We start from the raw sequence: 26,903 nt of genomic DNA, 5'->3' as shown, positions 1-26,903 counted from the left end.
GTATATGATATCGACTATGTTTAGAAAAAAAGGCGTAACCCTCGATTTTTCGAAAAGTGCTTTTATTAGATATTAACAATGTATACAACTAAATACACGTTCTATAAAAAGGAAGTAAGCCGCAAATGCCGAATTATTATCTAAATTCAGGTTTTAATTGAGATTAATTAATTTTTATTTTATGGAAAAAAGCATTTATCCTCAATTTTAATGATTTTTCTGTAATAACTTCTTTAATTATTATTAGATTGAAAATATATTACACCAAATCATCAATCATCATGCACCAATATGTGCCTATTTTAAAAAAAATATTAAACTAAAATCAATCAAAAAAACGTTTTTTGCCTCTCCTGTAAAACTTGTTCTGTGAGGGTTACGCCCTTTTTCCTAAACACGGTCATGCAGTAATCCCCTGTATTATTTTGTTTACTTCAAATGACAAAACAAATTTTTGGAAATTGTGTTTGGGCATTCTTTAAGTCTCACACCTTCTTCGGATATTTTCAGCCATTTTAGGTTATTTTCAAGGCAATCATTAGCATTAGTTGTCGAGTTGGATCAGGCAACAATAGAATTTCTTTCTATATCATTCATAAAAGATTCAAAATTACATTTATCAGTTGGTTCAAATGGTCAGTGTGAGCTTGCAGTCTGCTTGTGTTATTTAAACTTGTAAAAACCTGTGAATGCTGCTTGGAGATGAGGTTCTTAATCCAGGATTTCGGTTTAGGATGCAGTGTACGAGGAATGTCAAGAATCAGCAAAATGTAAGTGTATAACAAAGTTGATTTAAAAAGTGAAGTACGCATAATCAAGTAGGAATCGACTGTGTAAAGGTATGCATTGGAGTGTGAACCAGATTTAATATTGCAGGGCTGTAAATTATATCACGGCTGTCTATGTCCCACGATTTCATGTTAGCTGATATTTGCTTAGGATAGCATGTCAATGTACGGCCTGGCCTGCCTTCCTGGAATTAGACAGCCACCCTCTGGCAGGTAATTTTTATAAGTCTTTAGCAATGATTTCCAATATGATCCAATCAGGATTTGCGTGAAAATTCGGAAAAGTTTGCTAAAAAGTACAATTTGAAACTGTTTTAGAAACCTTAAGCCCAGTAGAGATTCCCTTGTGACTCTGTTTACATATTTGACTGTGAGTTTTGTCTTGGGTTTGGAGAGCAATCAAAATGTTAGTAGATACTAATAACCAATGTCCAATTTAAATGCGAATTCCAGTTGTATGGCAAAGCGTGTCCGGAAAGTTGTACGTAGGTATGCAATTCACCGTATCACACTACACCGTGAAATGTTGTATCGGAAATATATGGCCATAATATATTAAGGACCATCCAACCTCCATGAGTCGTATAGTACTGAGGTAAATTTCTAAATAAAACACGGTTCTTGTCAGCTTACAGGAAGCCAGCAGCAAACAAATTTTGAAAATAGCCGATATACTGGATTATTTGTTAGGTTAGGATATAATAAAATTGAAACATTATTCTCTGCAATGCTCCACGAACGTGTAATTATTTCATCTCTTTCCAATAAGAAAGCTCACGGCGAACTGTGCTACGGTGAAATGTAATACGTAAAATTTAAGACAGCCTTATATTTTGTATTCGCCTTGTTGACTGAATCTGAAAGATGTTTAAAAAATAAAAATACACAATAGATTTACATTTATGATTTATTATATAAAATATTTCGTATAAATACATTTAACAATTAATATTATGTCATTACACTCTTAATAATTCTATCACAAGATGTGAAAGTGTAAAAAAAGACTCGGACAAGGAAATAATAATAATTATTGTATAACATCCTGCCTTATCAAAAAAACTATCGCAATGAATTAAACTGTTTCATTTATTTCGAAAAAGAAATATTATTTATTATTTATTACCTAAGACAATGTTTACAATCTCGCAGTCACCATTCTGTGGAAGCCATGGTTACATAATAGTAAAACTACATTATTTATCTTATTTGATCATTGCCTGGCCAATGCAGGAGATGCAGAGACGTGTTAATAAAATATGTTTATACAACACTATATTAAAATATCAAAACATGAGAAAAACTGCACTGTTTTTAATTTAATAATGTTATATAAAATAATATGCAAATGGAAGAGAGTAATAATATTATATTCATAAATCTTCAGGCTGTTTAAAATGTAATAGAAAAATATTTGGAATGTAATATTATAATATAATAATATTATTTTATGATAGATTTATTTTTTCCAAAAATAATTATTTATGTACACATATAAACATTTTTGTTTCCAATCGAGTCATGTATGATTTTTATTTTATTCATTCAAATGGTAGGTAATAATTTTAAATAATTTCACTATATTGTATTTTTTTAAAAATACACTCACTTCAGTCTTTTATTTAAGTTATACTGAATTCTGTTTTTTAACTACAGAAAAAAACATTAATTTACTTTTTCGATGATGAAATTACAATTACATTCATTAAAAAGTAAAACAACAGAAAAATTAAAAAACATGTATATTTTAGCAGTAAGCACCACCAATTTACAATGAAATACTGTCTCTCTCTACAATTATTATAAAAACGTAAAGAACAAAACAACTATTAAAAAATCACATTCATTAACAATTATGGGACAAAAAATATATTATATTGTAACTGTTTTTTTTTTTCAAAAATAATGACAGAGCGAGACAGCGATGTACACAATAAATTTAGCGATACTCTTATCTTATATATATCACACACGACTTAATTAAAATGAATGGAAATCGCAGCACATTTCGGATAATATAATATACCTTTTTTTATCATAATTTATTATATAAATAGTATAGGAAATGTATTATATTTTGCCTTATCGAAATATTAATCAAAGTGTAGATAAACTAAAAAATGTTACCATTAAGCTATTCCCAATGACGATCAATGTAAGGTCGCAATTCCATGTTCAAATAAAATGTGATCTTCAGGCGGTTAATAGCTCAATGATCACACTATATTGCGGTAAATCAAAACATTGTATTTATTAATTAGTACAATTTCGTTTATAATAGCTGATTGGCATTACGAATTTTTCAATACATACTTACTACAAGTTGAATTGTAATATAAGTATTTAGAGTTTATCAAAATTTACAAAAATTTTTAATCAACGTGGTGAAAATTGGAACTAATTCGACATTAACACTGTCATGTATGCTCGATTTCAAAAAAGGTCTTTATAAATATTGATAGTAAGGTGAATTGAGGTTAATTCGTCGGAATGGGGAAATGCTTTAATTCATTGTAAATTCATTTCTAAAAACGTATGAAAAAGTTATTACCAATAGACACACTTCCTTTTATGTCACTCGAAGTATAAATTAATATATAACACGGTCCAAATATATATATTCTGATGAATGCACTTGATAAAATATATCATGTTTCAGTTTATAACAAATATAATATTGTAGATATTAAAAAAATATTATCATAATTACTCGGAATGAGATTAATAATTAGCTCTCGATTAAGGCAGTTTCTTTCTTTACATATCGTTGGGATTTGTTTGTGTCGTACAAGGAACAAGTCTCAAACCCTAGCTATTTTACAGACTAATTTTATCACACGTGAAATAAATCGGAAAAAAAATATGCCATTATGTCACAATGACAGCAAAATAAAAACAAAACATGTGGTAATCTATAAAAAAAATAAAAGCAACTGAAAAATAATCAAAAAACCAACTGTCATAAAAGATAATATTCACCAATAAAATTATATATTATCATAACGCAGCGTTCAGTCCTTTGACCAATATATTATAAAATGTTTTATTATCGGAAACAAGACTACAGTTATATCGATGTTTTACGAAATAGTGTGTGCTTAAAACTTCCGTAAGCCAGGAGAGAACTACATGGTAACACTTATTAGAAGCACCAGAATGTCCACAAGCAACCAACTGAAACAGTAACAGCATCTAAAGAGTTCATTATATCTCTTATATGCGTAGAATTAATGTAAGAGTACATTAAAGACGTTTCGTGTTCTCGAATCTCACGACTAAACAATGCAAAGATATTTCAACGGTGCTTTTCTGCAAAATCTCTACTTGAATATTACATACTTAGATGTCAGTGTTGAGTATGTTGACCATATGATATTATTCAAAGAATGCAAATTCTATAAGTACACAAAATTATTACTGAGTGCATTGTACATAATTTTACCTGTAAGTAAATTGTACAAACGATTGAAACAACAACTGACTGTTTGTTAATTAATCGTCAAACAAACTTTTCAATATTAGTTTTATAATTCTAAATAATTTAAAATGGATTTATTAGATTGCTAAACGTTAAACTATTAATATTATTATTTTGTAATGTTTAAATCCAATTAGGTTCATAATCAGTTACATTTATCTTTTCAGAATAATGTCTACTAATGACAGCAATTTTTTATTTCAATTCTGTCATACTTCTAAGCAGTGTTACCAACTATACATTTTTTTTCCAGATTGTTAAATTCCGAAAAGTGTTAAAATATTTAATTTCAGACTTGTTGTATTATTGCGATTACATTGAGAAATTATTCTTCGTAGACTTAGTTACTTAGCGAAGGCCGTAAAGGAACAGAACCCTCCACCCAGAAGTTGGGTCGCTGCATCATCGTCTGCCAGAGGGAAACTTCTTTGCCGACGCTGTCCATCCATTGCACTTGAGCCCCCATGTACGTCCCTGTAACAACAACAGATTCAAATTTATTTCATACACCTACAGAAAGAATGTTATAGTTCATCTATCGAATGTAGGTATATATCGCACCGTGAGTGTAAAACCGAGGCATCTGCAAAAGACATATTTTGGATATATTAGGGTTTGAAGTCTTCGTTTTGTTAGGAGAAATAGAGTTTCTAAAAAAAACCATAATATTTGGTTTATATCTACATTATATTGCATGTTCTTTCAGTTACTTTACTTTTACATTATTAAGTTCACGACTTTTGCAGTTGTTATGCATTTAATCTCGATATTGAAAAATTTGCAGATGCCTTGGTTTTACACTCACGGTGCAATATGTACAGCGCTGTCTTGGTTTGTTATTAATAATATTGTTGTTTTTAAAACTGAATAAATTGTGTATTTATTAGGCTGAGATACTTCAAGATTACATTCAGGGGGTGTATCTTCCACACAGCTATCGTGATCCCTTATACCCCGTTTACACGTACATGGATTTACTGCTGACAGTACGTAGTATTGCGGCCATAACAAAAAAAATGCATGTGTAAACATGTATTATCGTACAAGTTGCAAGATTGCATGCATGAATCAAAAAAGTTCGGAAGCTTCTGAATTTTCACGAGACAGTTGGGATTTGTCCGATATCTGCTCCTGCGTAGAACGACAGTGGCGAACCTGCCATTTGCTCATTTTGAGGTTAACCGATTTTCACAATTTGTCAAATAGTACCGTAAAATGACAACATTGCGTTGCACAACTCGCTTACTCTTGAAGAATAAACTTGGTGAGACAGTGAACACTTTTACATATAAACAGTTATTATCGCGATAGTTTAAAATACACAACTATTGGTGCAATTAAATCCATGCTTATTACATGCTAGTACAAGCGCTATTATACCCCTTTACATCTGCGTGGATTTACTGCTGACAGTGAGTAATTAAGGAACTTGCGAACTTTTTTTGATTCATACATGCAATCTTGCCAACTGCAGGATACATGTTTACACATACATTTTCCTGTTATGGTCGCGATATACGTTCTCTAGCTAGCAGAAAATCCATGCACATGTACAAGCGCTATTATACTCAGCCACCCAAGTAGATGACACTACGGTCACACATGAAGTCAGCCAATCAACACTCGAGCTGTGTGTGAGACTATTTGTCACTGATGTCATATCGTTCTTTTCAAATATGTCAATTCTACATGTTATCTTCAAAACAAAAACAATCATGCAATAATTTTCGAGTTAAAATTGGTGTAAAGAAAACACAATATAATTAAAATATTTAATCTGGCTGCCCAAATTACAGCAAGCGATGAAAGTTATTTCATTCTTCAGTCTTCACATAGAAATTAAATGAATTATTCGTCAATCTGACAGGAAGTGCTGACAAATAATTGCCACCAATGGTCAGGGTAGTTACGATTATTATTATTACATATTATATCCCCATAAATCTATGTTGTTGTGCATAAGTTATGGCATTACTATTATTATTACAATAAACTGTATCTACTTATAACGGGTGTTTTTTTTTAGAGGTTTGATTTTCAAATTGGCAAAACTTTTTCCAGCGACAGCCTATTTGACAGCTGACAGCTGGTTTGTGGTCGATTTGGTTTGCCATTTTACCATGAATAGACTTACGCCAGAACGTGCAAATTGTACAAATCTATTTCTAAAATCATGGTTCAGTTCGCGAAACATACCGTGGACTACGTCCATTGTACGGTCGACATAATCGTCCATCTTGGGGCTCATTTTTGGTTGAATGGCTACGTCAATAATCAAAATTGCAGCATTTGGAGTGAAGAAAATCCACAAGCCATTATTAAGACTCCGTTATATACAGAAAAAGTCACTGTTTGGTGTGCTTGAACTGGTGTGTGCTGGTGGAATCATCGGTCCGTATTTCTTCAAAAATGATGCCGGCCAGAACAATACAGGTAATGGAGAGCGCTATAGATTCATGATTACTAACTTTTTCGTTACCAATTGAATAGCATTAATGTGAAAGAGCTGTGGTTTCAACAAGACGGCGCAACATGCCACACAGCGCCCGCCACAATCAATTTATTGAAGAAAACATTCGATGAATGTATATTTTCACGTTATGGACCTGTGAATTGGCCTCCAAAATCATGTGATTTGACAACGTTAGATTATTTTCTGTGGGGATATGTGAAATCATTAGTCTACGCCGATAAACCAGAGACGATACACGACTTGTAAGCCAACATTCACCGCGTTATTGCCGATATACGGCCCCAGCTGCTCGAAAAAGTGGTCGAAAATTAGACTTCCAGATTGCGCTTTCTCCGAGCCAGCCGCGACAATGGCATAAAATTATCTTTCGAATAAAGCCAATAACATGTCCATTACCACAATTTTTAGGTGTTTTATTAAAGTTCTACATCTCTAAAAAACAGATTGTCTCTTATTTATTGTTGCCACAATTTCGATTTTATAATTATGAATACTTTTTGAGTTCTAGGGCTCACATAGGCAGTAAAAATGCATTTTCACTCCAAGAGATGGCGCGGCGCGGCGCCACTTGTACGGGCATCCTCTTGTATGGAACTTACGAATCTAATATAATTATACAGTAGACTCCCGATTATCCGGGCTAATGCTGGGGAGAGACGGCACGGATAATATGAAATATGGTTTTTTCTCTTTGAAATACTACATAATATTACATATATATTTCTAAAGCAGACAATTATTTTAAATCATTATACTCATTATCTATTAAGAAATTCTGTGATTTTGGTTTGTTCGCAGGAATCTTTTAATGATTTTCTAACATAAGTTCGAATTTTCCTAAAAGCTATTATATCGTTATATTCGAATTCCCATTGGTCAATGTACTCCAATAAAGTGTCAACAGAAGTTAGTGCCGTATTGTGACTAATGCAATTAATAAGTTCTTCTTCCTCACTTTCAGCCTCATTCTCTTTTTCTTCTGGTTGAATGAGATTGGAAATAATATCCGTGTCACTCATTATTTGAAAACCTGGATCACATGAATCATTTTCTAACCACTCCTCAATAAATTTTCTCCAACAACATTTTTAAAGCCATAATCAGCCTTTGGATCACATATTTCAGATACTATCACTTGTCTCAGGCTCGATAGAAACCCAAAAATCACTTTCTACATTTGGTAGAATTTTCCTTCACGACCGAACGAGTGATATTGGCTTTATTTAGAACCAAGATTGAGATACTCCATGTATCGCAACCGGTATTGTGATTTTTTTCCAGAATTTAATAAAATCATCATCTTCGTTATAAAGGATTTTAAGAAGACCATTATGGTAATATTGTGTAACCCTTGATCCATGGGTTGAATTAAAGATGTAACATTAGGTGGTAAAAATTTTGCAACTGTAAGACTGTCGTCCGTTTTTAATATGCTTTGATTTGGATGAGAAGGAGCATTATTTAATAACAGTACTGCTTTCTGTGGTAACCCCTCCCCTTACTTTTCTAATAATCTCTCAATTCTGGATCCCATATAGTTTTGAACCAATCTTCAAAGATCCTTCTATATCCATCCATGCTTCTTTCTGGTTGTAATAATCATCAGGAAGATTTCTTACATATTTCTGTTCCCTTAAATGATCTTGGTTTTTTCGCTTTTCCAATCACCAACATTTTTATTTTGTGTGCAACAGATACGTTACCGCAACATATGATTGTGATACGTTGGCACTTATAGGACCCGTAAACATAAAAGCGAGCGATATTTTAAAAAATTAAATTCATGCAAGGAATAACTGCATAAGAATAATCAGTAGTTTACTGTATATACCCTCTGTTATCTGTGGTGTCAGCAGAAGAAAAACAAATAATATTATACAAAAACAAAAGAATGCAAATTTGAAAACAGAACAAAAGAGTTTCATATTCTTTAGTGCAGTGTTCCAACTGTATAATAAATGACCATAGACTATGAGATTATTATCAACAACAATTATTACGGTACAATAGATGTAGGCACCAAAAAATTTAAGAAACTATCATTCAGGCAATTTTATGATTGCTATAGAAAAGATCCGAAATCAACATATTGCATGAATGGACAAAATCATATGGTGAACTAATCAATAATTCTTCAAACACTAAATTGAAAATTGGAAAAAATATGTATGGAGATAATTAATATATCCTCTAAAAAATTCATATCTTGTTTTTTTCCAACTATTGCTTACGATGCCTACATAAAGCTCTCTCGAAATACTGTATCAATATAAAAGTCTAATAGAATCTATTAATTAGTAAGTCTGACACAGCCTCAGTTCCATAGAAACTGACAGCTAGGGAGCTATAACATCACACAAAAAATTGCTTAGTTTTTTGACCATAAAACCACATAATTTTTAAAATAAAATAAATTGGTGCATCGTAGACAGCCAAATGTAAATCAATCAGTAAACTGCCACAATCAGGCAAACAAATAATGTTGGACCTACTGTTAATTACCACAAATCGTCACCCTGCTTTACCTTATAACCCCCATGCGTCGTAGCCTATAGTACCACTGCCCGAATCAAAATAGAATGTCGCAGCCCTTAGACTCTTGTCTATACGTTCCACTACCGATCGACCCTCGACAACAAGGAGTAGAGCCATACAATCATCCTTATATCATCAACCACTCCATCGGTCGCCCATGGTCGGTGTCCAACAGTGAACCAATCTCGCCCAAAGAAGTTCTTGCGTCGTTGTTGCTTACTAATACGTATTTAAAATTAAATCCCAGTCCAGGAGTTAAATGTACAATCGGTATTCCTCTACTTTCATGCACATATCGGCATACGCGTTCGAAGAGACCCAAAAAGATAACTCTGCAATACAGGCTCTGCACATAAACGGAGCCATGTCACCTCACATTTACAACAGTATAATAATTGAAAGTCGTTAACGAATTTCGACTTACTTCGTCTCCCTATAAAACCTCACATATCTTAAATACAACATACATAGTTACCGGCATAATTAAAAAGTCATCAGAGCAGCCTAGCCTGATTGTAGAGAATTAAGTGTAAAGTTATAAAACCGTAATGCCTGAAGAGTGTTTAAGTAAATTAAGATAATATATTTGATTATAAATAATTGATTATAAATCTCACCTGTACCAACTGAGAATCTGACCCCACCCATGAAATCGTTAGAGCTTAACCTATCCCTGTCCCAAACACTTAGTTCCAAAGCCCTCTGCTGTAGGTCAGCTAAGGAGACTGATCGGTAGAGGAAGCAGTGCTCCCAACGAGGAGACAGAGTTCTACGAGCTACCGGAGTCTTTTGCTTCACACTGCGGCCCCTCTCTGGAAGAAGGTAGCTGAAACAAATAAATGTTATATTAGATATTTCAATTTAAATATGTGCAGAGTTTTTGCAACAGGAAAATGTGTTAGAAGATACCTAATATTATCAGTTATCATGTTGATCTTTTCTCTCATGAATAGTTTTAATTAATATCATTAGACAAAAAAAACCTTAAGTAATTCCAATGATAACATCGGGTAAGTAATATAGGGTTAATAAATAATATATATATTATATTATACAGAATTTTCTCTGAATAAGTTGATCAAAATCATCTAGATGCTAGAAAAAATCAGTACGGAATCATGTTTCTATAGTGTTCTCCATTGACAGGAACTACATTGCTATTTTCGTTTTCAAAAAAATAGTCCATTGAGGACGGAATAATTCCGATCCCCCCTTAGATTCATCATTTTCAACTCCTGACTCCTCTGTTTCGGCACACGGGTACAGAGGACATTTTATAGGGCAAGTCAAGATCTTTTTATTTTATAAAACTCTTTCTTTAAGCACTAAGGTGCATGGTTGCTACATCAGTCCCGTGCAGCATCGCTTCGGGACAAGGAAGTGTAGCACTAAAATCTTTTCATTTTGACACGTTTATAGCATCATGGAAAGCGGCCGTGTACAAACCGTGGGTGCATATAAATGACGGGTGGAGATGGGGCAACTCAAAAATCATAATCAATCCAATTACACCTCCAGACCATAAACCAAACCAAACTGTTCATTGTTATGGATACAAAGGTGTTTCAAGAATAGCATGTGTAGTAAAATAAACAATGGCTGCTATAACATTCTAAAAATACATAGTACCTACTGATTTGATAACCATAATAAGGGGGGAAATAACATGCATCTGTTGCAAGTAGTGCATGATTCATATTATTCATTTGTGTAGATGTTTCACATGGATTTATATTGTATTTCAATTTTATTGTCCACTTGCCCATGACTGACTGCTCTACACCCTACTATCAACGGTGTTACAATCAAAATAGCTATCAAGCTAAAGTCTTTAGTCAGTACAAATATATATATAATAATTACAAGATAAAAAGAACTTTTTATATACATCGTTTATAAATTTTCTGTTGAACCATATAAACTTGACTTGACTAGCCTTACTCGACATGTTATATTGATTTCCATAGTAACCCACGTATATATAGCAACCAATAATGGTGTCGAAATAACTTTTCATACAAAACAGAACTAACTGAAAATGAATTCAATTCTACTTAAAGATGGCTAAAAGTATTAAAAAAATGCATTGGCATCGTGTTCTGATATATTCTAAAAGTTTCAAATGTCTAGCTAGTCGGGAAGTTAGTTAAAAATCGATCGCAAGATTTGTATCGGACAAATAAGAATACGAGCTAAGAAAAACATTGTAATATGTAAAGTAGTTTTTTAATTTAAATCTCCAAAACTGCAGTTATGGCATTCAGCTAACAAAGATTTTTGATTAGGAAATGATATCCGGTAAAATAGCCTGGGTCAGAGATTTGGCTACACTTTTGGCTAATACTGAATAGGTTGGGATGGTTTTTTGTCAAGATTGTAAGGTAACCATAAAGCCTTTTATAACGATATTAAGAGTGAAATTCAGAGAATGGGCATAATCAGGATGTTTATATAATGATCTATAACTTCTAAAATCATATGAAAATATGTTTAAAAACCAAACGACTCACATAATCTGATATTTAGTGATTATGTCCGATGTTCTCGTTCAAATATTTATTGTCAGTTAACTGAAATGAGCATATTGTTCTAATCTGACAATAAAATACGATAGAAAGAAGAAACTGACATTAAAACCAACCAGATACACTAGACCAGGGGTTCCCAACCTTTTTTTACTCTAGAGCACATTCTAAAATATCGGTAGGGTGGCGGGCACCACCTTTTTTTAATCGACAAACTCCTTCCATAACTTCTCATTTTCCCATAATTTATTTTCTTATATTCATAATTTATTAATAAATAATATATAAAAATATTTCAAAATAATAAAACTATTATTCAAATTGCATACACACAGAGAAATGTATTTACAAAACGTAAACAAAGTAAACAAAAAACACAAATACAATGAAAACATTTTATAAAAAAATAGAATATCAATATGTCAATGTGATCTTTGGCATTGCATATCATTGGCCAGTGCCTCATAATTAGGAGAGTATGACGATAATCCTGTTAGCAAACAATCATAAAGATGCTCATCAGTGAGTCGAGATCTATATCTTGATTTTATTAAGTTCATGTTTGAAAACAATGATTCGCATAAATATATCGAACCGAAAAATGATTCAATTTTATATGCCGCTTTTTTCAAAAATGGAAACTTTTCTCTGTCCACTGTATTCCAAAAGTCCTCTGATATTAAGGATTTAAGCAAAATATCATTCTTAAGCTCCAAAATTTCTAACTCTAGTTCTTCTGTCTTACCTGGAACAAAATCTGCAATACATGCGGCCATTTCCATTACATTTATTTGGCAAGTAAAAGGATTGATACAGAAGGAAACAATTGGCGAATAGTGGCGGGCACATACGAATCGTTCCGCGGGTGCCATGGTGCCCGCGAGCACGGGGTTGGGAACCCCTGCACTAGACACACAAAAATGTCATTTACCACTAATATTGAAATGTAGATTTTATAATTAGAGAAGTCACCATTATATTATTATTCCATGATTTCCGCAGAATCCAATATTCGATTTGATATCTTTGGTACACTAACAACCCCCTTTTATTCCGAGCTACGTTTACTCTCAGCTATACAGACCACTTTTCGACACACTTAGAATTCACATTCATACACTTAACACGCTCGGTACCGCAAACGAGAATCCTCGTTATATCAATAATTACGCTGAGTACCGCGCGCGAGGATCCTCGTTTTGTTGCGCGTTTTTAAATAAATATGTTTACTGTGACATCTATGTATTTTCAACTAAAACATTTGACATATCCTGTTAGATTATAAAATTCAGTACCGACTGGTATAGATAAAATATCGATATCTGTTTTACCTTCAGTGATATTATTAAATAAAAATCACAATTTTATTATTATGAGACGCCATTTTTGATCATTCTCTAGTGTGACTTTACCGAATTATGTACTGATTTTGAAGACGAAAATTACAGTAATAAGCAATAAAAGGATTCAATAAGGTAAGAGAAATAATTTATCTATGATATTTTATATAAATATTTATGGTTTCTGGCAATATAAATTAATTTTACATGTTTCTTCATTCACATAACTTTACTGTCAAAATTTCCGAATGCAAAGTTTGAATGTTCTCATTATTTACCAATCCCTTGATAATGTGCCGATTTATTACTTTATAAGCTTAGAATATTGAATTAATATGAATAATCTATATAATTATATGTGTTTAAACGAGTATTTAGTTGATTTCACGTATTTTTCCAACATTCAAAATTTGTTGACTAATGGCGATTTCGTTGTTGTTCATAGGTGTTCCAAACCAACCGATTTGCCTCCAGAGGACAAAAATGACATAAATAAGCAAAAAAAAGATTGAATAAGGTAAGATAAATAATTTATTTATGATATTTTATATGTTTATTGATGGTTTCTAGCAATTTAAATTAATTTTACGTGTTTATTCGTACACGATACTTTACTGTCAAAATTTCCGAATGCAAAGTTTGAATGTTCGCATTATTTGCCAAATACTTGATAATGTGTCAATATATTACTTTATAAGCCTAGAATATTGAATTATTATAAATATTCTATATAATTATATGTGTTTGAACGAGTATTTAGTTAATTCCACGTGTTTTCCCAACATTCAAAATTCGTTTAAGTACTAATGGCGATTTTTTTGTTGTTTACAACTAATGCAAACCAACCGATTTGCCACATTATATACGTCACAAGGTAATAATTTATAAAGCTACATGTTTCCCAAGAATTAAATTCTGTTTACTAATGTGGAATTTTGTTTTGATTCCAGCCTATTATCACTCATTGAAATAGAGGCCTTTGGAACAGACGACTCTGAGCAGGATTATGCATTCAAGTTATTATATGACTCTGATTGAGATGTTCTACTGGATGCCACCACCGATGTCGCAGACATCACCGATTTCACCGCCGGCCACTCGAGCAACTTTAAGGACGACTTCAACGGTTTCATTGACCGCATTGCAGAGGTGCTAGATGAAACCAGTATGGTGTCAGGAGTCGACACGTCCGAGGACCTACTCCCTGGCCCATCTCGGACAGAAACCAGAGGTCGAGCGGGTCGACGGCGTGGAAGAGGAAGTAGAAGCGGTCGTCCCAGAGGCAGCCGAGGAGGACATGCGAGGTTTAGTGCCAGTGTTACTGAACCGTGGTCAACAGAAGACTACACTCCAGCACCTGGACCGTTTACTGCTGACCCAAGTGTAAAAGTGAATGTTGACGTTCAATCAGTTCATTGATTATTGAAAAATGTAACCCTAGTCGTAAGTTAGAATTTAAAGATTTTTTAGTAGAGTATTCAATTTCTTTAATGTCTATTGGTACCGATGTCTCGTCTTCTCCGGCTCTGAGGCGTCATGTGACGCTAGATTCGCCTGTAAGATTATCTGGAGACATGTCCAGACATACCTTACAGGCGATTCTAGTGACGCGGAAAAAGCATATCCAACAAGGCTATGCAAGGTATGTGCCAAAGATAAAAAAAAGGGGCGAGACTCGGTACGTGTGTAAAGAGTGTGATGTTCCTCTTCACAAAGGCATCTGCTGGCAGAAATATCACACTATTCGTAATTATTAAACTGTTTTTGATTGTTCCTGAAAGTTTTATTTAAATATTCCCACAAATAAGCCAATAAACCAAGATTATATCATTTACTAGAAAAAACCAATTTCACTCAAATTTGTCCGGGAATAGGGGTAAACTTTATAAAAACCTGCCGGGGCTGAAAGTGTTAACAGTATACAAACTTCAATACATTATCTCTTGAGAATAGCCTTTGCAACTCAAAAATCTATTACGATACATAATTATTATATATGGAGGCAATACCAACACAGATCTGGAATATATTTACTATTTATGAAGATATATTTGGTAAAACTGTATACCTTTTACAAAAGACGTCACTCTGCCCGTTAGGTTTGGTAGCGCAGAGATTCTTGGCTTCCTTGACGAGGACATGCAAAGTTCCTTTGACTCTGTTGCTTTGGGCGGACGACATGTTTGCGTGTTCGGGGATTTCAAACTTCAACCCGACGATGAGATCTCCCTTGCTGCCTTGCTGCTCTTCAAATTGCTCCGTCTGAAATTAATGATAGTAAAGATTAACTAATTATCATATCTTCTTCTTATCGTGCCATCCCTAGCGGAGGTCGGCTACCATACGGACAATCTTTGCCATATCATCTGTTACTCGGAACAGTTTGGTTCTTTACCGGTTCTATGCCTACAGCGAATTATCTCACTTTATGAGGCCGTGATAGAGACAGGCCGCACATACAAATTTTGCAAGTTATCTCGTTCAACTTTAAACTAAAATTACTAGCCACTGTCGATTGATTTGCATAATCTAAAATATTAAACACACAGTGACATCTGTTTTAATAATTATGAAATACTAAGTCACAAATTATCGGTATTACAGCGATTTTAGTAAGAGCTTCGCTCTACATTCAACATGTGTCAAAATCTGCGGCCTGTCAGATACTGCCGTAGTAATATCGTGAGGCATAGAAAAGGTTAAGCCATGAAATGCTGGATCGTACCAGGCTACACTTACCATTATGAAACATTTTATTAATTTATTTATTATTGTTGATTCATATCAAATATTATTACGTACCCCTCTAACTAAGGTTAAAGGGGTGGAGAGTTTCTTAGCAGTGCGAAAACTTCATCAATCTTAGCTTAAGTACTCACGCACGTTCTTGCTCGATGGTTTTACGCTCATTCCGACATGTCTCAACGTGTGTACTATCTCGCTCGAAGCTGTTTTGTTTGACATCGAGCAAATGGCTCGATGCGAAAAAGATTCTAGGTCCATAATTCTTGCTCGATGTTCAACAGAAATTCGCTTGAGCATATCTCAACGTGTAGCGCTTTGACTGAGCGTCTTGTGTCGAACTGCTCGGGCGTGTGGACACAACGATGAGCATGCTTCCAAGTCAACATGTTCAACTGAGCGTAAATCCATCGATCAAGAACGTGAGTGGGTACTTGGCATTACAGTAGAAAAATTTTCATAAAATTTTGATAATTTAAAAAAACTGCTTACGCAATGAAGACGATATATATTTCTCATCGTTTTATCTGAAATAAACTTTCACGATTCCATAAAAAATTATTCCTTCAATAATTGTGTCGCTGAGTTTCAAAACCCGCTATAACACTTTTTTGAAATAATTAAGATATATATATCATTGCATTCGTTATTAAAATCTCTGCATGAAAATTTTATCGCCTCTTTCAAAAGCCACTACGATTAACTGTTATTTATGAAACAAAATCAATGTGTCTATCAAATCCCGCTATAACACTACTGAAACCAAGGCCTGAACAAAAACGATGCATGAGTGCGAGTGAGAAAGTATTCGGCATCCTTACAATCTCTGCGACACGCGCTAGAGTAAGATAAAAGGTCTACATATATGTGAGCTAGTTTCCAAAAGTATCGCCATCAAATCGGGGCGAAACGCTTCACATAGCCTCGATAACTTGCGAGCTCGAGTTGCTAAAATTGATATTTTTTGTGTTAAACATAAAGTCAATGGTAAATATTTTTAGTTAATTAAGTAGAAAAGATGGTTCTGTGTGTTGTCTTAAAATGTGGTAGCCGCACTGATAAGCAAGAAGATGGTATTACGTTTCATAGGTAAGTTGATACATGTTCGTGATAATTTATTTGTATTTTATTATATATTTTAATATCAGTGACCTAGTGTTTCTTTAAAATAACTTAAATTATGGATATCTTTACCTAATGGTTGCATTTTGACCGCTTAAAAATACTGGGAAACGTAAAAAAATAGAAAATTATATTTTAATTCTGAGCGTCTAGTGCGAGCACTTTGGGCGAGCACTAGCGAAATGGTCTATGGTCTCGAACATTTGCAGACGAATGCGTTCGCTCGCCCACAAACCAAACGCAAGGCACGCGGCTTCATTTAGCAATGCAACAGGTGGCGTCTAGATGTATCTATAGTCTAAGACTGAAACATTCAAGAACCTTTTTAGTTCAAAAAGTTTTTGTTGATTTTCTTAACATAATGAAAACGTGTTAGAGCGGATTTTGAAACTCAGCGACACAATTAATTAAAGCATAGAATTGCAAGACGGCAAAACACTAAACCGCTTTTATTTGCCCAACAAGTTTCTACTTCTTCCAATGGTGCTCCAGCTCAAATCGGGACATGGCCTTTTTTCTCCTGCAACCAGCACGCCAAGCACCTCCAACAATTATTATACAGACAAGGGATAAGCGAGAATTAACTCAGTATTCGTTGCCATTGTGCATTTACCTTTAGTGAGTGTGCATAGTGCCTGAAAATGTCGAAAGGCGACAGGTCGCAAAAAGGTGTGTATTATTAATTTATTTTTATTCTTAGTCCAGACCAAAATAGATCAGTTCGGTAAACAAATGAACATTGTATAATATGTACCTATACAAATTGTTCGAAAGTTGTATCAATGTTTGTGAACATTTACATATATTATTTTCGAGTATTAAGTATGTTCTGATATGCATAATTATCTCCATGTAGATGAAAAACATTGATGTTTATGGACAGGACTAGGCTACACAACAATCATCCTAAAAGCGTCAATTACATTGAGCTATTTTACGAGCTGTTTGTTGGCGAATTTAATAGTGGGCGATTCAACTACTGCGATTGTGATGATGACACAAAAAACTTTCCATTCGCTGAGAAGCTACAAGCCAGCAACTATTTTGACAGAACGTAGTTGGTTTTTTTACCGGGAGGTTGCTACTGCGCAGATGCAGTAGGGCCCACACGCCGGCGTGTAGCGTATAAAGTTGACCGGCTTTCAACTTTTCTCGGTAGATTGTTTACAATCTGCTTATTAGCTTGTTCAATGATGACACTGGGCGATTTTACAGGCAGATTGTAAATTCGCCAACAAGCAGCTCGTAAAGTAGCTCAATGTAATTGACGCCTTACTAGTAGAAATGCAGATATACAAAGACATATTAGAAAAATCCTCCTTTGTTCAATAATAAAGAATGTAACGTTTCTAACCTTATGTATATTCACTATTGAATAGAAAAATAATAAAAAAATAATTTTTGTGTATGACTGACTCTTAACAATTTTAGCTGCATTCTTGAGACACCCTGATTATACCATTCAACCTTCCATATAAATAACTATCATACGATTTCATATATGTACTCGTCTTTTGAATTGACTTACCCTTTCTTGCAAGTTATACCACTTGGGAGTGGGATCATCGAAGACCTTATCTTCGAGAGAAAGGATCACTTCGCCGAGGAAGTCGTTCCTGCCAAACATGTCCGCATGCCACACACTCAGCCACACCGATCGGCCGCCCAGTCCATTCAGAGGTTGGACAAAGCGGAGAGTCTCGTCAAACACAGGCCGTAGAGTGTGCTTCCGTACTTTTGTCTTGCGTTTGCCGCTCTTGGACTTATCAGGCAGAAGGTAGACCTGGAAATGTATAAGAAATTGGTTAATTTACTGGTAAAAGAAACATTTTCAATTATGAAAAAATTCATGACTATATAAATGACAGTTATCATTAGGTTATCATTAAGTTTAATTGCCACATTGTGCTGTCTATGAGATCTGTAAAGTCCTTCTCCAAAAGTAGAGAATCTTAAGGGCCACCCACATTGAGGTGCATATCACGGTGCTTGTCGCCTGCTGTCACAAGCTGCCGCTACAGGAAAAAAAGTGTGTAATGTCGTTGTTCTTGGTGTTTAAAATGTTATCAGACTGATGCTCCCATCCCGTAGCACACTTTGAACCTTTAAACGAACATTGTTAGTTGGCAAAATCTGCCGTAATCATTAAAAGAATGAGCGCACTTCACGTTGAACTGCACTGCATCGGCACCTGCATGATTCAATGAACGACAATTGAACGTTTTTATCATATTCCACATGCCAACACTTTTCGTCTGTCACAAAGTCTGTTCAAACTGTAAAACTGACGTTCTTTTTTGTTTTTAGCAGTTGGCACTATGTATTTTCTATGAGAATGTTGTCTTGTATCCATAGGTTGTGTTTTATTATCTATGAATGTCATACCGCATGTATTTTAACGTACGCACACGTAGAAACTGTTAAAATTAATGAAATTAGCATGAATATTTAAAAATAATTCAAATTACTAATACATTATAGTAGGCAGTCTTCATCAGTGTCATTATTCAGTGAATTTACGAGATGGTGCACGTTCAAAATATTCTGCAAAATGACAAAACCATAGACATTTTTATTACCGTGAGTTCACGTGATAGTCCACGACATGCACATCAATGTGGTTCCCGCTTTAAGCTCCAAACCTTATACTCTGATCCAACATTGACATGTCTGTATTTTAATCTTGTCATATGTTTGACTATACAAGATCTATCTTGTGGGCTATACAAGAGATTCTTTAGTGCTTCGGTCACATTACTTTCGTTAACCGGTTATATGCTTTCAGCAAGTTTTCTCGCTCTATGAGGCCGTGATCGACAGGTCGCACATACAAATCTCGTCTGACTTTAAACTCAAATTACTAGCCACTGTCGATTGATTTGTATAATATAAAAAATTAATCACATAGTGACATCTGTTTGAATAATTATGAAATACTAAGCCACAAATTAATAATATTACAGCGATTATAGTAAGAGCTTCGCTCTACATTCAACGTGTGTCGTTAAGAATCCGCGGCCTGTCAAATACTGCCATAAAAATATCATGAGGCATATAAAAAGTTAAAGGAAATCATAACAGGTAAAATACTACGACAACAAAAAGATTCGTGGATACTTTGCAGCTTCCTGGAGAGTTTAGAGACGGTAATAAGAACAACCCTCGATTGACAATCATAATATTTAGTGTACTTCCAGTGGAATTGAGTTCTTCTGATTTATAAATTGCCGACAGAGAACGGAAGAACTGTACAGCATCCCTATTTATATTATAAATTCTATATTGTGTAGAAGTTCTTTTGTTTTAAAATTTCATTATTCGATGTCATTGATCAAGAAACTTTAATAAACTGCAACAGAAAGAGCAGAAAAACATTTTGACTGTAATTTGACATTTTATTTATATTAAAGATTCTCTGGTTGTGATCATAATAATATGATTTCTAATACTTATATAGCCTAATATTAATACGAGACTTTCTTATAGCATGACATTTATGATAAAAACAAGCAAATTCAATGTTGAATAAAAAGACTGATAGAAACATACAATTAATATCCCTTCATGCCAATATAGTATAGCTTCACCTACAACTCAAATGTCCATAGTGAAATCCATCAATAATATACAGACTGAACACAAAGCTTGGTGCAAACCTCAGTGGGCCTATTTCAAAGCTGTCAAAATCAATATTAGGTAGTGTCATTTCCCTCCATTTTCGGGTTGTGAAAACACGCTGTCACTTTTATTCTTTTATGGTTTTCGTCTTTATTCGGGACTTGGAGGTGGACAAATAACACACCAGAATTGTGATCAGAAACAACGAGTTTTATTTGGGTTAATATACACTAATGGTTACATTTTTTTAAATTTATTTTATGCGGAGCGCGAGTTAACAATGTTTACTGTCTGGCCGTCTGCCGCGTCCCAGCGAGAGAAGCGTTGTCGAAAACGGCGACAATTGCGACATTGCAGATATTTTTAAACGGCCGCAATTTACAGCATTGCCGGCTTTATTATTATTTATTATCGTAATCAACCCTTACTATTTGTCGATTTGCTACCGATTTGGGCCTCTCCAGATTCACAGAGACATCCCCAAATGGGGACCATTTGGGAATGTAACAGTAGGTACATTTGAATTTTGACAGTTGTGAAATAAGACCATTGAGTTTTGGGCACCAAATTTGGTATGAATACTAGAGGTGACCATGCTATACTGCCCTGCTAATAATAGACAGTGTATATTTAAAAATTTAATCGAATAATTTTATATAATATACTTAAGAGAAAGTGTAGTTTAAAACATGGGTTCTCATTTCACTAAAACCAAAAACACTGTCTTTTTACTTAGCGGGGCAGTATATAGAAGTAAAATGAAGCGTGGTCGTTTCGAGAACTACAATCATCCTTAGCCCTTTCCTCTTCGTTCCCGTCGCCTTACAATCATTTCACGTTCGTTATTTGTGCGTGCTGCAAGTTCATATATACCGTTTAAATGTGTTAATAATGCAAAATTAGTGTTGAAAAGTGATAGCAGGAGGATTATAAATCGTGTTATTAACCTACTACGAAGAAGAAAAAAACAAAATGAGCTCACTGGGCTTATAAATAAGGTCTATGATAAAGTCGCTGCAATGACAGGTAGATATTCTTTGATTTCAATGCTACCATATAACTAAAAATATCCCTGTCTTCTGGTATTGTATTCGGTATTATATTCGATATATTATAAAGTAGGGGAAAAGTCTCCTAATACTCACAATCCTTTCATAATATATTGCAGCGCCGGCCATGACACTTCAAGTTAAAATTTTCGCAGTCTAGTGCAAGCACTAAACAATAGACACAGCAGAGAACTGTTATTTATTTTATAGTAGGTAGTAGGTCTCTTATTTCTTATATAAATAAATTAAGTATATATTTAGACAAAATAAATGCTTACCTAATGCAATCAATTTGCTATGGTTGCCATTCATGGGAGGTGTTTGTAGGAGAATAATTAATCAAGCATTGCTTACCTTAACATAAGGATCCGATCTCTGTCGTTTGGCATCAACCGGTGCCAAGTCCCGACACTGTTTCACATTGATCTCGAGAGCTCCCATCTTGTAGTTGTAGAGAAGACCAAACTCGACTTGACCTTTGACTGTCACGGTTCCATAATTTCCATCACCGGCTCCGGAGTATACGCTGGCCATTGATTCAGAGCGAGTCTGAAACAGGAAAACATTTTTATTTAGTACTTGAACTGGCGTTCACCATTTTCAGAACGATCTATTACTAACACAACTTAAATACCAAAATTAGTACTTTATCATTAGACATGTTGAACTAGAATGGTGGCATAAATGGACACGTCTTGTCACTTGTGAATGTACATGTTAGTGGCGTAGTAAACATGTGTTGGTGTTTGTCAGCGTTTTCTTTTGGTTTTTGACTGTCATATCACAATAGAAGGGTGCGATACCTACTTTTAGTAACATCGGCCTAAAGTCAGAAGCACCCCGCAATAAAATTCAATAAATATGATGTACTTGTTACTCAGTTATCTTTTTCCATATTAATTAACAACATCAGATAAAAAGTTGTCAACCTCATAAAATATTTATTACAATTATCATAATTTATTTTATAATAAAATATATTGTCACCTCAATACTAGATAATTTGATTTTCACAGTTTTTGAGATAGCTATTGAACATCATTTTACATTTTCTTCTCTACAAAATGATAAAACTATGTTAGTCAGAAGTTAATGGGAACTACATTAATTTTGTGTTTGAAAGTATTAGATACCTTTTAAACCATAAAGGCATTAAATAAAAATGAACATTATTTAATTATTCCCAATTAGACAAGTACAATTTACCATTTTTATTTTAAATAATAATTATAGCTAGGGGTCGTATGCATGAAATTCCCAAATACTTTATAGGCTAAATACTGCTCATTTGTATGCATGATTGCAAATGTAATCCGTTGTTTAGCGACATCATAATGTGTCATGGCATCCATATAATGGCAAACTTATAAAATTTCATTCCCCGACCGTTAATTTAAAATTTTGAAATTGTAAATGTGTCTGAAAGTGTGCGAACGGTTCCATATAAATTTAATAATTATAAATGAATAATTATTATGAACTTTAAATAATTTATCAGTTATTTTATCACATTTATTTTATAATTCTACTGTACGAAAGGATACAGTATTCCCAGTAAACATTTCCATTTGGCGGCAATACATACAGTTATATTATGACTAACTTCACTTCAATCACTTCTATTATGAGATGTCAAAACGGAATAATAATAAATGACAGAAATGAAAATGGATTTAGATAATAATATGTAATGATCTCTGTATAATATTATCATTTACCAATCACCGTATGACACTATTGATGTTACCAGTGTATTTGAGAGTTTTGCCTTGTTTATTACAGTTATATTACAATAAACTAGGTAGGTAGGTACCATAATATTTTGAAGAATGCAGAATGCTTCCAATTCTTCCAATTGCATATTTTAATGCCAGATACAGAAGTAGGTACCTATCTTTGCGGTCGTTTAGCGGAGGTATTTTATCGTAATCTTACATAAATCCATCTTATCTCTCCATGAGAAATACTGTGTTTTGTAAGCGAAATACGAGAGCATTGTATCAGTTACCTACTATCTAGACTATAGACTATGGATCAAAATTATACATATTTTGTAAACAGCACGACTAGGAACTGTTTCTAAAGTACGCAAATGAACAAGGGCCTCAAGCAAACATTTGTTGTAATGAATGCATTATTAAAATGACATTTGAAAGTGACAGATGAAGCAGCCATTTTGAATGACGTGTGACGTCAGATTGCTAACGTCACAAACAGTGCTATACGCTATATGGTGGAAAATCGGTTAAATAGCTTATAAAGAATTTGGTGATCACATACGTATACGGCCCTATATTTATATCAAGTAAAGTTTAAATTTAATTTTCCCAACAATGACCAAATCAGAGTTATCTAGTTGTAGTATTGAGGTGACGAATGATGTTGCCAACCCTAGTGTGTACACAACATTAATTATTGAATTTAAATTGCTAGTTACTACTTAGACTAAGCTTTCTCACATTTAATTTCAAATTTCTCATTTCTTTGTCAATTGAAAAGACAATAACTGTGTCCAATCAATATGTTTCAGATATTGATATACCTAGTCCACTTATGTGACGGTAAATTTAGATGAACGGTGTACTGTAATTTCTTAAAATAAGTTCTATTCAACTCACTTGGTACATTCATTACCATTCTTTGACAACGTAGTTTGACAACATTGTTTTTATTCTTTACATTTGTCCATATATCGTCTCTGTTCTGGCAGAACACACTAACTGGAGAATACTAGTTTTGAGTAATTTGACTTTGAAGTTGTTAAAATATTTGAAATGGTCTATCATGTGAGTTTATTAAGTAATCGTAAAAAGGATGACTTTAAAATAAAGACTGTTTATTTATTAAGAAGGTTTCCAGACGGTAAAGTTTGAAATAAGGAACATTTTGGTACTAACTCAATATGTCATTTTTTCGAATCAGTGTCTTCTGCCAGAACAGTGACGATATTATGTTAAAAGAAATTTAAAATATGTAGTTATATACATTAATTTACCATATAGGATAGACAATTAGATAAATTCATATAGATTTGATGCATACACAATTTATGACAGTTCTTAAAGCATTTGGGGCCATTCATTGGTTGGCGTCTTAATATTAGATGGTTTACAGTATGATTAGTATGGAGTGGTTTTCAGCAAATTATCATGATAACGCAGGTTTGCCCAAGCCAAAAGTGGCAATGTACCATGACACAATGCACAAGGTAACATCAACCGTTGTAAAAGCGTCTCCATGAGCACAGCGATAAAATCAAACCTATATAGTGGAAGTCCTGGATTCAATTCCCAGCTGTATAAAAAATAAACTAGATTTTTTCAATTAACATAATTATTGTGTTTGAATCCAAAGCTAATTCTGATATTCTCCACTTCATTATGCAAGGTTCAATTTAGCATAGAGCATTTAGCATTTGAGCAAATGGCTACCAGCTAATCTCGTTTCTGCTAAAAAATTTTGCAAATCTGCTATAATCCAAATACTTACTCCATCTCACAGTAGCGAAGGGCGGAGGTAGGCTGTTAATATCCGCTATAAATAGTGCACATTAAACTTTATTAGTCTTACGTATATGTTTTTATTGAACTAAGACTACAATTTACAGTTGGTGTGGAAAAATCAATTAAACCATGCCTAAACCAAACCTAGTTTTGGTATATTTTGGGTGATACGACAAAATTCTACAAACTTTTTCATTCATACTTAAGTATATGTTTTCGTTGGATTTAGAATACCATCACACATATTTTTGGTTCATTTTTTTAATTCATTAAACCCTGCCTCGACCAAACTATACTAGATAAAAAATATTATTCTATCAATAAAGTATGTTATGTATGATTTAATTGCAAAATTTTAGATATTTTATAGATAGACGACTATTTTGTGACTATTATCTATTATGGCTTGGTTTTTGAAGGGGTTAATTGAATTTTAAAAACTAAGTAACACCATCTGTGAATAATAATAATTGTAGTCTAATAAAAACAAATACGCATGACCGACAAATTTTAATGTGCACTATTTATGGTGGATCTTAATAGCCTACCTCCACTCTTCGCCACTGCCATCTCATATGATAAAAAATAACAGGTAGGTATATATCCATAGAGTCCCTAGTACCCATATCCTGCGTTTAAAAGCAGGTATGACAAAATAATATTGTAAAATTAGGACAAACCTGAAGACCACTCCTATTGTGATGCATAGCAACCATTCTGTCAATATCGTCGTCAGGGTCCCTGGCTTGAAGAGGAGACAGTGGTGAGTGTGGGGACATCGGAGAAAGAGGGGTGTGCGGTGGAGTGGGGGAAGCGGTTCTTCGCGGCACTCGAGGAGGGGTTCCGCCGGATTCAAGTGGGCAACCTTCATCTATAAGAAAAGAAATATTGAAACATTAATAAAATACAATAATAATTTCCATTATACATTCACTATAACGGTTACATGTAAATTGTATGAAAACATTTCACCATGGCAGAGTTCGCCGTGAGATTTCTTATCTGAAAGACATGACCGTATACTATACGGTCTCCAATTTTATTAGATTCAATATGAACATTAATTCAATTTTCACAGTTGGCAAAATTCATGAATTCAAGAATGAAAACCTAACCTAACAAACAATCTAATATATCGACTATATTCAAAATTTGTTTGCTGCTGGCTTCCTGCAAAGTGTAAACTGACAAGAACCGTGTTTTATTTAGACATGAATTTTATGTCAGTACTATACGACGCAAAGAGGTTGGACGATCTTTAATATACGGCAAATATTTCCGATACAACATTTCAAGGTGATGTTTGATACGGCGAAATGCATACGTACAGGTTTCAGGGCACGACCTATAACTAGGTAGAATGTAGATGGTTAGCATATTTCTTTTTTTTTTAATTAAAAGACGGGAACTGAACCCGAAATAGAACCTTTGGTACAATTCGGTTATAAGGAATACAGCAGAAAACACATTTTGAAAATACCCGATATACTATATTATTTGTTAGTTCGGGTTAGTTTAGGTTAGGTTAGGTTAGGTTGGGTTAGGTTAGGGTAGGGTAGGTTAGGTTAGGTTAACCTAACAAATAATCCAGTATATCAGCTATTTTCAAAATGTGTTTTCCGCTGTATTCCTCATAACCGAACGGTACCGAACCTTTTATTCAAACAGATTTATTCAAGGAAAGAGAGTTAAATAATGTTACTTTATGTGAAAAATTATAAACATTTTAT

At 33.8% G+C, this 26,903-nt stretch overlaps 1 protein-coding gene and 1 long non-coding RNA gene across 3 annotated transcripts in view; one reads left to right on the top strand and one right to left on the bottom strand.

Annotated features, from left to right (window-relative positions):
* Positions 1–3,547: 3,547 nt before the first annotated feature.
* LOC147078937 (uncharacterized) overlaps positions 3,548–26,903 on the bottom strand; it is a 286,232-nt gene continuing 262,876 nt past the window's right edge. The window contains exons 4-9 of the mRNA XM_085951493.1: positions 25,854–26,044; positions 22,025–22,219; positions 18,532–18,786; positions 15,208–15,401; positions 9,892–10,100; positions 3,548–4,740 (exon numbers count right to left, since the gene is read on the bottom strand). Of these exons, the coding sequence (XP_085807619.1) occupies positions 4,607–4,740; positions 9,892–10,100; positions 15,208–15,401; positions 18,532–18,786; positions 22,025–22,219; positions 25,854–26,044 (1,178 nt within the window). The 3' untranslated portion in view covers positions 3,548–4,606. The remainder of the gene's footprint in view (positions 4,741–9,891; positions 10,101–15,207; positions 15,402–18,531; positions 18,787–22,024; positions 22,220–25,853; positions 26,045–26,903) is intronic.
* Positions 13,174–14,912, top strand: LOC147078939 (uncharacterized). 2 transcript variants are annotated; one of them, XR_015070845.1, is made up of 3 exons: positions 13,174–13,274; positions 13,585–13,656; positions 14,090–14,912. It is a non-coding gene; the product is annotated as an uncharacterized LOC147078939 (long non-coding RNA). The 2 variants fall into 2 exon arrangements; XR_015070844.1 differs by lacking the exon at positions 13,174–13,274 and having other exon boundaries at positions 13,361–13,656.

This window comes from Rhyacophila brunnea, unplaced genomic scaffold (genome assembly GCF_057557595.1).
Source record: "Rhyacophila brunnea isolate RB1 unplaced genomic scaffold, BYU_Rbru_1.0 scaffold_10, whole genome shotgun sequence".
In the NCBI taxonomy this organism is placed as follows: domain Eukaryota; kingdom Metazoa; phylum Arthropoda; class Insecta; order Trichoptera; family Rhyacophilidae; genus Rhyacophila; species Rhyacophila brunnea.
This window is presented reverse-complemented; position numbering and strand designations above follow the sequence as displayed.